This window comes from Phragmites australis, chromosome 1 (genome assembly GCF_958298935.1).
Source record: "Phragmites australis chromosome 1, lpPhrAust1.1, whole genome shotgun sequence".
Classification (NCBI taxonomy): Eukaryota; Viridiplantae; Streptophyta; class Magnoliopsida; order Poales; family Poaceae; genus Phragmites; species Phragmites australis.
Window position 1 is genome coordinate 52,954,891 of NC_084921.1, and position 14,405 is coordinate 52,969,295.

General features: G+C 43.1%; 1 protein-coding gene across 1 annotated transcript; it reads right to left on the reverse strand.

Moving 5' to 3' along the window:
• Positions 1 to 4,284: 4,284 nt before the first annotated feature.
• Positions 4,285 to 6,521, reverse strand: LOC133886213 (probable UDP-N-acetylglucosamine--peptide N-acetylglucosaminyltransferase SEC). The gene is made up of 6 exons (XM_062325943.1): positions 6,152 to 6,521; positions 5,703 to 6,058; positions 5,568 to 5,624; positions 4,590 to 4,706; positions 4,472 to 4,506; positions 4,285 to 4,309 (listed from the first exon to the last, which is right to left on the reverse strand). Exons 2-6 carry the CDS (start codon positions 5,784 to 5,786, stop codon positions 4,285 to 4,287), a joined length of 318 nt encoding a protein of 105 aa, XP_062181927.1. The 5' UTR covers positions 5,787 to 6,058; positions 6,152 to 6,521.
• Positions 6,522 to 14,405: the final 7,884 nt, after the last annotated feature.

Sequence of the window (14,405 nt, forward strand, 5' to 3'; positions counted from 1 at the left end):
CCCTAAATTTTTTTCTGATTACAATATAAAACTGTTGTGTTGCAATTTACATACAAGCATTGTTCATTTCCTTGGTCCACTTACAGGATTTTCAGAAGTTGTGCCTTTTGATTTGCAGAATTTCTCCTAGAATGCCTGATTTGAATAAGAAGCTAAAAGCTAACAATATTGATGTGTTCCTTGTGCCAGGATGCTCCCGACAAATAATCATGGTAAGTATATCATTCCGCTCGAAGATACAGTTCAGGTAGTCCTGTAATATCACAGCATGGCTAATTTCTGTTGCCTTCTAGAAAATATTCAAATTTTTATGCTGATTCTTTCTTCTGTTAGATAATCCATAAACTATACTTCGTATGTGATGGGCTATCATTAAATGGTTCTATAAATTACTCATCAGTTTTCTATCTATTTCTACTTTCTCGGCTGTCGACGTGACCTCACCCTCACTCGCCCTAGAACCATTTGACATGTGAACTGTTTAAATCGTCTGGCACACTTGGAAGCTTAATAGCAGTAGCAAGTAGTTGATTTTGTGCAACAACTCTCTTTACTGCACATACAAGAACTTGTTGGATTAAGTATAAGCACCGGGCATGGCCATGGGCCATTGGGCGCGGCGTGCATACAGGGTTGTGTGAGTGCTGATTGTGTGCGTCTCCCTTTACTCTCTCAAGGAAAAAAAAAATGTTTTTCTCCACTATTTTTTAATTAAATCGATAAATATGTGTAACCCTCCAATTAGGTCCGCACAAAAAAAGCTAAAATAAGTCCGATAACACAACTTAAAGTAAGGTTGCGGATTGGAGTGGGGACATGAGTGAATAAAGAAAAATGATAATGATTATCATGATACAGTCCCAAAGCCCAGACTGCTTGGTCGTTTTCCGGTGCCGTTCGGATAAGATATGATCCCATTGCTTTGACTTTGCAAAGGGAAAATTACAAACAGCACTAGTAGCGACACAGTGTCGCACGTGAAAAGTGAAGATTATCAGGATAAGGTGTCACTTGCCTTCTATTTAGTTTATCGGCCTTCAATAGATTGAAATCCAGATTTTGTTTCACTCGATATGTTAGAATTTGTCTTTTGATCTGTACTTAGTTAGAGATATTTATCTATCATGTACTAGAAAATTATATATATTTTTACTATAAAAAATATTGTTCACTTGTGAATTAATTTTTTATTAACTGTTAAATCTTTATTGAACGGTTACTGTTATCGAATGAAACATATCTTGTTTTCATTCGATTGAAAATTAGTAAGTCTCTTAGTTTATTTGATTAGGGTTACTTAAGACCCTTGCACATATAATTTGGTCCTTCCAAAACAAAAATCCCTTTGCAAGAAAAAAGTGACATTTTAGAAATCACACAATTTTCGACCGATTGTTAATTTATACCACGCTAAAAAAATGCAAGATTGTAAAGGTATGCACCGAGATAATTAAATAAACACATCCTACTTTCCACATGGTCTATATATCTAAACATCTCTGAAGGAACTGTACCTCAAATATTAAAATAGTCAGGAGGAATAACCTATTTTGGACTAAAGCAGTACAGTAGTACATAAACATATGCATGCCCCACCACGAAATCCATCATCGTTATATTTGTATTTCTGAGATGGCAGGTCCATAAACTTTAAATTATTATTTAATTGTTTCCGTGCAATTATTTTCATTTGTTTATGTAGGTGTAGTTCGGCCTGGATAATATCCCTATCTTGTTGATTTTGATGGGTGCGATTTCGATTTCTACCGCTTTTGATCACTGCAAGTACTACTAGGCGAACACTGGAGATGGGCGTCCACAAAGAACAACAGTACATGCATACAAAGAGTGACATTTTGAAGAGGAGCTTTTATTTTCTAGCCTGTTGCTGCTCTTGCAACCAACCACTACTACAGTAGGACTACGAGTACATCTCTTAGTCATCCACTATTACTGTACGGAAAGGCTCCCACCTCTACATTTAAGATTCGTGCTGAATCTAAAGTTTATATAAAAAATAAAGTGATTTAAATACTATTCTTTATCTAAAATTAAAAACAAATAACTTAACCAAATACTCTTAATCTATCAACAGTTCAGATCCTAGATTTTTTAAGCTGTATATGACCGGCTCCAAAAATATTTAAGATATAGAAACACCTTACTCAGCTACTCCAGTCCAGTAGTACGTCTTCAACATGGATAAGATCCCTACCTCCCGGGTTGAATAACCCCATGTTGCAGTCAGAAAACACTTTATCATTTCAAAAATAATAAGCAATGCAGCAGCTGCTAATGGCATAATACTACAGCGCGAATCCACGCTAATAAATGAATAATTAACGTTGTGAATTATTCTCTTCTGTTATAAATATTTGTCGCTTTGACTAAGATCGTATTAAACTTTTTAAATTTTGACCGTCAATAGCTTCTAAAATATTTAGTTTGAAAACATAAAAACTATACGTATAGATTCATCTTAAAAATACTTTCATAATATTATATTTTTATTAAATATTATAACTATATTCTAATATAAAATAATGGTCAAAGTTGCATATCGAAGACTTAAAAAAAAATCAAAAGCGACAAGTATTTATAACCGGAGAAAGTATTAGGAAAACCTCACCTTTACCTGCGTCCGGTTGTAGGTGACGTGGATGAGACTGTCCTAGCCGGTGATGCAGGCCAAGCAGTAGTGGTGGGCCCATGTTGGGGCATAGGTGTACACCTGTATATCCTTTTAAAAAATGATTATATATATTGTAATAGTTGTAGAATTGCGTATTATTCTGACTCACAAACCATTCCTACTCTCTTATGTCTTTTCTCACTACTGCACTCCATCTCAAAATCCAATTTTGGATCAACACTATCTCGATCTATTTGCCACTGTTGGCATTCGGCAATAGAAGCCTACTCGATCGCTCGATATAATTGTAGTTTGTTGTAGGCTAATAGACTCTATACCAATCCTTGTACTCGGTGTATAAATATCACCAGAAATCATCAAAGAGAATCACTTCGATAATTCTCCCAAATCTATCTTTCTCACATGGTATCGGCTTAACCTCCCAATCCACCGGCAATCTCATCTTCCTTTCACCGCCATGGCCAATAACAACCAGTAGCTTGCCGTTGCTACCGCTGCTGCTCTTGCCACTGCCAATCCGAGACCTTCTGCTTCCGCCCTTTCCACTCTCAATGTGCGCACACACATTCCTTTCACTCTGTCTCTCCATCCACGCAATTACTCCCACTGGCGTGAGCTTTTCTTATGCCTCATCAGCAAATTCAACACCCTCCGGCACATTGATGGCACATCTCCTAACACCAACGATCCTACTCTTGCTGCCTGGATAGCCACTGACTACTCAATGTGCTCCCTCATCTACTCATCCATCTCCGAGGAAATCCTCGGTATCGTTCTCACTCTCAGTGCCACCGCCCATGCGATCTAGCTCAACATTGAGGGCTTGTTTCTAGACAACAAACCCTCTCGTACTCTATCAATCGACACCGAGTTTCGCAACCTGGTTCAAGGTGACATGGATGTCCTGACATACTCCCAACGTCTCAAATTCTATGTCTACGCTCTCAGTGACATCAGCCAACCATTCACCGATCCAACTCTTGTTCTCACTTTTCTTCGAGGGCTCAATGAGAACACTGTCACATGGCGTCCATCATCAAAACCAGATCTTTGATGTCATCCTTCGTAGAAGTGCCCTCATTGCTCCTCCTAGAAGAAGCTAATCTAAAGATCAACAAACCCAACCCGGCAACAACCCACATCACCAACACTCCGAGCAAACCGTCACCTTTGTCGTCCGCAGGATCCTACTCTGGCCCTCGCAAGAACAAGCCGAAGCACAAGAACAAGGGACACCAAGGTTCCACCTCTGGCAACCGGGGCTCCAATACCGACGACACTACCCCATGGCCATATGGATGTCATTGGGTCAATCCTTGGAATGGGTCATTCCAGATGTGGCCCACTCCTCATGGCAGCCACAGTTCTTCCTTTGGCAGCCAAGGCATTCTCGAGCATGCCCCCTTAAGGCGTTCCTCACTCCTAGTGTACCGAACATGTCCGACCCACCTATCGGATGGCAAGGTGCACCTACATGTCCCGACGCAGGCTAGCTTGACACTCCAACACCTACATGGGACCAGGCATCTATGATCAATGCGCTCAATGTCATGGCCATGAATACTTCGAACTCAGGTTGGTACATGGACTCTAGCGCCTCGTCACACCCCTCCAATGACCCTTTTAATCTCTCATCCACCTATAGCAATTGTATGCCTGCACAAGGTACAAGTCACATCAAACCATGGTTAATAAAAAGAACATAAAAAATCCATCCAATATTTTGTACAAAATGCCTGTTTTACGGTAAAGTGATTTCGAATTTGAGAAAAATTGGTGCAAATACTATGGACAACAGATAAGTTTTTGTTTCCCTACTTCTCTGAAAGATCTTGTGCCTTCAATGCATCAACCTAAATTTTGCAACGTGATCAATCAAAAGTTCCAAATTGAGAAGATTTGAATAACCTGAATAAAAGAAAGGATTTTCAATTACCAGACGAGGATTTAGTGCAAGTGATTGATGGCAACATTTGCTTGCCTCGGTTAGATTTCCTTTTCGAATATAAGCATTCGCTAAGTTTGTGAATGCATCAGCGAAGGTGGGTCGGATCTAGAAGATTAGAATTTAGCATTAGTCTGACATTTCACAAAAACTTATAGTAATCAAATATTTAAAAAGAGAAACACATTGTGTCTTTGCGCGTGTCCATCGATACAGACTAAAAAGACAGAAATCTAAACTAACTAGAAAATACTTCATATCTCTCTATTAGGAGGTAAAAGATGAAGTCTTATGCAACTTGGTTGCGGAGCTTATTTATATAATAATAACAATACGATTGGCTTAGATGCCATTTTCAGTTTGTTCACCAATTTACTGATCAAGCAAAAAAGGCAACCTCAATTAAACTTGCAAAGAAGTGGGACCATATAAACCCGACTTGTGGTTCCGTCTCTCCCAATAAAAATTTTCTATAAACCCCAGTTATATACTTAAGACATGCAGCTGCTAAGTGCTAACCCCTACATGTGAGTCCTCCCCAACCCAATGGTCTAAAAGATGCATGCAGGACTCATGGTTGTCATTCGTTTTGCAGAAGAGGCTTTGTTGCTGAGTTTGACCTTCCCACCTAATGTTCTCATGATTGCATCGTAGCCACTTCCATACCTACCAGCAAATTGCATCAGCCACAAGGATGGAAATGGGTCGTGTCAGTTTTGGATGGATCGTGAGCTTCTCATAGGGTGGTAACATTACCGTTCCTTGAAAGTAGTTAATGAAATAACACAAATAATTCTTCACCTCTTGTCAGGTTAAACACTCATGTCATGGTTTTTTGATATAAAGCGTAGAGGTGCTTCTATATAAACCCATCCCTCAAGACCTAACACATTCAATTCACAAATCTGATTATTCATAGCAGCAAACACTTGCCTCATTTCATCTTCGGTCCTCGGATAGTACACTTACCTTAATTGCATGCTCATAATACTGGATGGCACGATCTACATCGCTTTTCTCCTGCACCTGACAATAGAATCGAAAACATATTATGTCATAATCCCACATATTGGCGCCAAACCTTTGCAGAATAAGTGGCCCCACCCTCAATGCATTCGCCATGTTGTTGAAGCACTCCGGGAAATTGGGCTGGATTGCAACAGCCTCGTCGTTCTTTGCGATGCACATGTTGAAATCCCGCAGCTAAACCAAATAAAATAAAAACAATGACATGAATACAACACGACAAGCACAAAAAGACACGTATGAAGGTATGAGCAACTTGGAGGCTGAATTTCGTGGTTAATCCTGGTAATAAACGGCGCCGAGCAGCAGGAGGTTCTCCAAGCGCCTCGGGTTCTCCCTGTACACCGCATTGCAGTACTCCAGTGCAGCTCTGTAATCCCCAGCGTTGTACCTCTGTTGCGCAATCTCGAGGCGCTTACCCTTGTCAACTGAACCTAACCAAAACACAATAATCCAACAATTTCCACCACAAAATTTCGATCGAATTGAGTTACGTGCATCGGCGAGAAAATTGGAGCGATCCGAACCTTCGAAGGGGCTCAGGAGCAGGGTATCGATGGCCGCACCGAGCTGCTGCGGCCGCGGATGGGGAGGAGGGAGCGGGTAGGGCGCGCAGTGTTCCTCCCTGGCGGCTACGGCGCCGCCGCCGCAAATGGATAGCATCGCGGGCGCCCGCCGGGAACCGGAGGCTTCTAGAAACGTCGGTCGGAGAGGGGCGCCAAGGCCAAACCCTAACCCGAGCACCGCGCGTCCTCGAGCTTCCGCGTACGGGTGGACTGGGGAGGCGAGTCAGGCCACTCGTGCGGTCGCGCCTCTGGCTTCGGTCTCTCTCGGGGATGGCTTTTCATTCAGACGCGTCGCGTTCGTGGGGAATCGGGAGATCGTGGGGTATTTGTAGGCGACGCGGACGCCGCGGCGAAGCCGGTGCGGTGCGGCAGGCGGCGTTTGGAAATCGGGTGGGCGCGGGAGTGGGTGCGGAATCGTCGTCGGCGCGGTGGGAGGATTCAGGCCGTTGGATCGGACGGGATGTTTGGGCTGGGCCAGTAGAATTTTATTCTTATTTGGGCCGCATTTAGATAGGCTATAATTGGGCTCCAGTTAGATATGATGGCCCATCCTCTTAAAACAAAAAAGATACGACGGCCCAAGTTCCGACTTGGTATATTCGGTTCAGTTTTTTTCCTTTCTGAAACAGCGACCAGTTTAAACTTTGGTATATTCCTTTTTAGCTGCCTTTGATGAGGGTGATTGTGCACCGGCATATGCTTAGCTGTATCATCACCCGAAATTCCTGTTCCGTAATTTCACACGAGCAATTTAACTCACGTGTAACCGAGAAAGACAGTTCACAGGACCCACTAATGGTATACGTAAATTTTTTATCGTAAAATTTTTTAAAAAAAATTTGAGCTAAACTTTTTCTCAAAAGTTTGAACGAAAATTTTTCTCTAATTTTTTTTAGAAAAGTTCCCCAAAAAGAAAGATGGGAGAAAAAAATTCTAAAAAAAGAAAAAAAGAGAGCTGTCAGGGTGGTTGGCGAGTAAGCTGCTCGCACGCGTGCGCTGATTAGCAGCCCCTCTATCACCCTTCTTCTATAGTTGAAGTGCGTGCTTAGATGTTGTATCTCAGACGTGCAAGATTCAACAATCGATTGTAAGAGAAGTGCTCCGGTGGACCTCTCCAAGAAATGTTCACGAATCTAGGGGTAAATCCGTACTTAATCAACAATTAGTCTTGTTTTCACATCTCCATTAAAAACCCAAACCTATCGCACAAGCCCTGGGCACCATGGATGCTAATATTGATCCGCCGGAGAAGAGATCAAGCTGACGGATTAAATCACGCGATGCTTGTGATCCAGGAAGAAAAGGCATGCATGGCCGATCTCCCCATCTACGAGCCCATGAGAGCACCCATGCATCATTCGATTAAGAATACATGCCGTTTGGCGAGTTGATCTTCATGACGAAAGCGCCGCCGCCAAAAATACCTCACCGCTGACGCTGAGTTCTGCACTCTTCAGTTCTTGGCACCGTGTCGCTCACCGTTTGTAGTTCTCCGCGTTGGTTGTAGGTTCGTCGCGCTCCATGGGAGAGATCCGTGTTACTTATTTGGATAAGTATGCAAACTAATTAGAACTGATTTGTACATATTTGCCCCCAAACTGTTGCTAACTACCTTTCTTTAAGATTCGCAAACATTTCTTGGAGAGGAGCATCGGAGCAACTTCTCCGAATGTAAATGTACCATGGTACAGTAAGGATGTGTTTGGTTGCTAAATCATCTATTCTGGTTTGGTGGATACGTATAGCCTTAGTAAAAAGTGTGTTTAGTTGTCTATATCTATTGTTTTAGTTAGGCATCAATTCGAGCCTAACTTCGCAATATGGCCCGGTGAATGTAGACTATCTGCATCCGTTCATGCAGACGGATTTACTTGTCAACGTCACAAAATTATTTTCACGCAAGTAACTGATCATAATCTTAACTTTTTCATCCGCTTATGCAACATCAAATTCAGTCGATAAAATAAAAATTCATCTCAACCTATTCAAATAAATACAAACAATCAAAACTCTCTTCTTTTCAATAAATATATCTCCACTCTCCTCTTTTCAATAAATATATCTCCACTCAATTTCTCTCATAAGTCTACTTATACAATACAAGTCTACGAAACCTCGTTCGAATAAACAAACATGCACTAAATTAACAACTCGTGCAACTTTTTTCATCTAGCAAACATAGCATGATATTTGCACTTCGATGCTTGACTATAGTGCTTCAAGTGGCTACCCAGATGCTCTACAAACTGCGGTCAATAGCGGATCCACGGAATCTTGGGAGAGCCCTACTTCGTGGCATTGGATTCGCCAGCGACAGAGACTAGCTCTACCGGTCTCGTAGACCAACGGCAGCCGGCTGCCCTGCACATCGAGTCGTCGACCCACAGTCCACAGGGCACAGGTTGCCCTCGCACATGTCGAGGGCAGGGACATCTCAAATCAGCCCCGTCCTGGCCGCTGCCGAACCGACTGATATGATGCGTCGTGTGTGTCCCTGAACCGTGTTACGTCCCCGGCTCCCCGCACTCCCATCCAAACCCGCAGCGAGCCACACCGCAGCCTCCGCCTCCGCCCGCGGCCCGCCCCACATCCCACGAGCCCCGCCGCGTGAACGCAAAGCCAAAACCATCGCACGGGCACGGGCACGGGCACGGGCACGGAGCCACGGACTAGGTACGTGCGTCGCCATCCGCTCGGCGCTGCGTGATCCACGGCCGCCGGGAGCAGCGGCCAACGTGTGCGCCAGGAGGCCGCGCGTCCTTTCGCCGGACGGGGCGAGCGTGCAGCATCCTCTCGCCCTCGCTCCCCGTGGGGCTTCAGCCCTGGCTGATCTCCGCATGGCATGATTGCGTGCATGTTGCATGCACGGGACCACGGGCGTACCGCGCCTCGTCGCTCTCCCCGTCTGGCCTCTGCACCTTTTCATTAGTTAGTGGTGTACAGACAGAGCATCATCAGGGTCGAGCAGCAACAGCAGCAGGGGGACGGCGCCGGTCGAACATATGCAGGCTGCAAGGAAGGCACGTACATTACGCTACCACGCTGCGGTACACCCTCGGCCGTGGTGACACGCACACATGTCCGGCTGGTCCACGGGCGCAGCCGGATTGACAGGCACATACCAACGCACACAAGCCACTGGAACAGGAGTGGCCCTCCTGGCTGCTTCTGTTCGTCATCTTGCTTCACACCCACAAAGATAGATAGGGCTCCTACAGGACCATATAAATTGCAGAAGAAAATCATAACGGATAACCAGTGTACTGTATATCTGAAGTAATTAATTTGTTAATGCTCTTTTAACCGAGGGCGTGAAAAAAATCACGCTGGATCAACAGGAAAAAGGAAAAGATAGCTAGGAATATACTGTATGTGCTAATGCCTTGAACCGGGGAAGGAGTCCTGTATTCGTATGATGGTATGGACTGGGTATCTGGATTTGGCGCAATAATCGGTCTGTACCTGTCCGATGAGTGAAGAGTCTACTACACCTGCCGATGGGGATTCGCGCGAACGCCGACTGCTCACCAGCAGAGCAGAGGCGACTGTGCACCCCCGGCTCGCGCGCTTGCTTATGTCGGGTGGGAAATGAGATGGCGCTGCCGCGCTGCTGCTTAGGAGGAGGATCTACATCATGCCAACTATGAGCCAGTGCTGGTACCTTACCTATGGTTCGGTGTAGCCAGGATTAATGCATGCCGGGCGAGTTGGGTGATGGGCTAAAACTAAAACCTGAACCTGCCGTATCTTCATGTGGGGTACAACTGGTCATGTTTCAGTTTAGTTGCTTTCGTCCAGTGAAAAAGAACCCAGCTTTGTAGATGTGCAGGTCAACAATGACTCGAGCTGACATTGGCTTTGGTGATTGCATTGCTGATTCAAAAGCTGGAATGGATACAGACAGTTCAAGCTCTTTCCTTTGCATGTATGCAGGCAGGTGTCGATAAACACACGAGTTCAAAACCTCTGGTTTGCTGTCTGTCCTCACAGTGAGGCAACAGTTGAGAAAATTAAGACCAAATTTAAATATGTTATTGATCCCAAGTGGGACTGGAGGGTAAGGAAGTTGGATGAAAATGAATTTATGGTGGTGTTCCTCAACAAGGAGTCTCTAACAACCTTTACAAGATTTAATTTGATTGAGCTACCCTTACACAATCTGAAGGTCAAAATCAGTATGGGAAGGATCCAGATATTACTAAGGTGTTGAAGTCACTTGGATCAATATTTATGGAATTCCTACATTTGCTAAAGATGTGGAATTTGTTAAGGAAATCACTTCTCTAGTGGCTGAGCCTTTGGTGGTTGATGAACTCAGCCTGCTAAAGAATGATTAAGTTAGGGTTAAGGTTTTGTATAGAGATCCCCACAAAATTAGGAACTTTTTTGAGATATTCTTTAATGGAAAAAGGCACTTGATTAGATTCATCATAGAATGCTTCAATGATAAGGTCTCAACTGAGGACACTCCTAGCAAATCAGATGATGATGAAGATAAGGGGTCAGATGATGATAACTTATCAGACTTCGATGAAGATACTAGTCATGGTGACTTGGCAGCCAAGGATATAGGAGGAAAGGGCAAGAAACACCCCTCAAGGGCCTATAAACCTATTGAAAAAGGGAAGCATGTAACAGGGGTGGTGACATCTTGTTCAGAGAGCTGCAAGTAAATCACTTCCATTGCCTCATATGATCCAACAATTGGGGAACTCAAAATTTATAGTGAAATAGAGGTGGAGGAGGGACACAAAGGGTATCTCACTCAAGCAGAAAGCTTGACTGCTGAAGGCGATCATGCCTTGGTGACCTTCCCTGGTCCTCAACCTGCTTCCTTCCAACAAAACTCAAAGGCAAAATGTCCGATGTGGGGGCATCTACCTTCTGCAGCAACACAGATGGTGGAACATGCCAAGATGGAAGATGGAGGCTTTGATACCCAGCCTATACAGGAAATTGATGTCCCTGCTGGCATACTAATTGCTCACAATCAAGAGGGGCCTTACCTGATCTGTGCCAGCTCTCGGTCAAATTTATCACCCCCACAAGACAGTATCATTGCTCTCGCAAATGTGGACCAAGGTGTGCATTCTCCTTTGCCACCTATATTGAATGAGGTGGATGAGGGGCAATAGCTAACTGAGACCTTGGAGAAAGAAGAGGAAAACTTTGACAACCTTTCACATATCAGTTTCAAGACTGAGGATGAAGAGACTTCCCAAGGATGGGTTGAGGTCTCAAAAAGAGCTAAGACCAGAACTCCCAAGAAGAAAGGCTCAACAGTGGTGACTAGGACAAGCTCCAGGATCCCTAGGGATGACATACCCATCCAAGCCAAAGCCATGAAATGGGCTCGGCAAAAGAACTCAACTGCAGGTACTTCTTTATACTGTAATCACTTCACTATTCTAAACAACTCATCTAATGCTTATATTGCTAATGTTATTCATGAGTTAGATTTAGTAGCTGATAGTACTGATACTCAAATTAGTGCTTTTAAAGCTGAGAAAAATTGCTAGGGCTAAGACTACATAGGCAAACTATAGAGCCTTCCTGCAAAAATAAAATGAGAGAGAAGTCTCTAAGGTGGAGGATCTTGAACAGGATATGACCATGGAGGTCATGGACAACTCTGTGAGGGACATTGATAATTCTAACCCAAGAGTAGTGGAGCCCACAAGGAGTTGTTCTATGCATAAAAAGGAGAGAGGCGGGCCAAAGAGAAAGCTCAAATAGAGATTCTTATATGGAATGCCAGGGGGTTAGGCAAAATAGTAAGGAGAAAACGTATAAACGAATATATTCTACAAGAAAAGCTAGACATTATAGGTATATAGGAGTCTGTGAAGAAGGACTTCACAGTAAAAGATCTTAAAGAAATGGCTGGGAGGGAGAATTTTGCTTGGAATGTTCTTCCTGCCTATGACCATTCTAGAGGGATCTTAGTGGGAGTTAAGGAAGATTTGCTGAAATTGGAGGATTATGTGGCCCATCAATTATGTATCCAGATGATTGTGAGGATGAGAATCTCCAACCTCGGATGAGAGTTGATCACAGTCTATGACCCTACAAATCACAATATTTCAAAGGACTTTATATGAAAATTGAAGGAAATTTGTGACAAGGTGTCACCACCTCTCATTTTGGGAGGGGACTTTAACCTCATCAGAGAGGCTTAGGATAAAAACACTACCAACATTAATAAAAACTTGATGGGCCTCTTTAATAGCTTCATCTGGAAATTTCATTTAAGGGAAGTGAAAAGAGCAGGAGTTAAGTATACCTGGGCCAATAAATAACTTACCCCTATTATGGTGATTTTAGATATATTTCTTATGTCAAGTGACTGAGAACAACACTTCCCCTTATACCATGCGTGGAGCCTAACTAGGGTTAGTTCATATCACAATCCTATTTGTTTGGACTTAGGGAAAGCTGAAATACAGAAATGCAAACACTTCATCTTTGAGAGAAAATGACTCTTAGTTGACAACTTCAAGGATCTTGTTCACCAAAGGTGGGTGGACAAGAAAGCAAGAAGACATATTAATGGTTATTCTATGGATTCATGGCATGTTAGCCTTTTTGATATCAGGCAGTTTATGAGGGGTTGCTTAAGACAACAAATTGGTGAACAAGCAAAAACAAGCAAGCTATGCTGGCTAAGCTGACTCTGCTTGATGGCAAGGAAGACTCTGTTGGGTTGACTAAGGAGGAATGGGAGAGTAGATACAACTTAGAAGAAAATATTAGGAAAATTCTCTCCATGGAGGAGATTCTTTGGAAACAGAAAGGTGGAAAGACCTTGATCAAAGAGGGGGATAACAACACAAGGTTTTTCCATTTACTAGTAAATGGGAGGAGGAGGAAGAACTAGATCCTGTATATGGAAATTGATCAAGGGCATATCAGTTCTCAAGCTGAAATTAGAGAGCATATCTATCTTCTACAAAACCTTTTTGGTTCTGACTCTAGAGAGGGGTTCAGGTTACATGATGCTTTCTGGGAGAATCACACCAAGCTTCCAGCTGAAGTCAAGGATAGTTTGATTCAACATTTTTCTATCCAAGAGATTGAGAAAGCCTTAAGAGACGTGAAAGAAGACTCTACTCCTAGGCCTAATGGCTTCACCTCTACCTTCTTTAAGGTCTGCTGGGACATTGTCAAGGAGGAAATCTATGACACATTCACAGACCTCCATGCTGGGATGCTGGATCTGAAAAGAATCAATTATGGAGTTATGACACTGATACCTAAGGTCAAGGAGGCCAACATTATTAAATAATACAGACCTATTTGCTTACTAAATATAGGCTACAACGGTTTCACCAAGGTTCTAAGCAATAGACTGACACCAATAGCTAAGGAGGTTATTGCCTAAGTCAAACTGCCTTCATCAAGAGTAGGAACATTTTGGAAGGGGTGGTGATACTACATGAAGTCATTCATGAACTAAGAAGAATAGTACAACAAGGTATGTGGAAGAAAATTGACTTTGAAAAGACCTATGACAAGGTTAAATGGAATTTTTTAGATAAAGTAATGAAAGGGAAAGGGTTCCCCCTTGGTGGATAGACTGGATCATGCAATCTATCAAGTAAGACATAGTATGCATTAATTTTAATAGCCAAAGGGGACAATACTTTAAAACCTACAAGGGTTTAAGACAAGGTGATCCACTATCCCCTTGCTGTTCAACATTGCTACAGATGTCCTGGTGTGTTGATGGATAAAGCTTCAACCAAGGGCTTGATCAAATAGGTTGTAGATCACTTGATTCCAGGTGGGATCACCCACATACAATATGTTGATGACACCGTCCTGATGATTAATGGCTTTGATAGCTCTATCCTTAATCTCAAGATCATCATGTACTGCTTTGAGTGGCTATCTAGACTTAAGATTAATTTCCACAAAAGTGAGGTGTTTGCGTTTGAAATGGAACAGGGTGAACAAGAAAGGGTGGCAAACTGCTCAATTGCAAACTGAGGCAGCTACCTTTGAAGTATATGGGAATTCCTATCTCTGACCACCACTTTGGAAATACTGCTTCTACTGAGGTGTTATAAAAAATGATGAAAAGGTTAGACCCATGGAAGGGCAAAAACCTGACCTATGTGGGCAAATTGACTTTGACAAACTACCACCTCACTAGCTTACATATGTACACCATGGGATTCTATCTCCTCCCCAGAGGGATACGCAGGAAAATCGA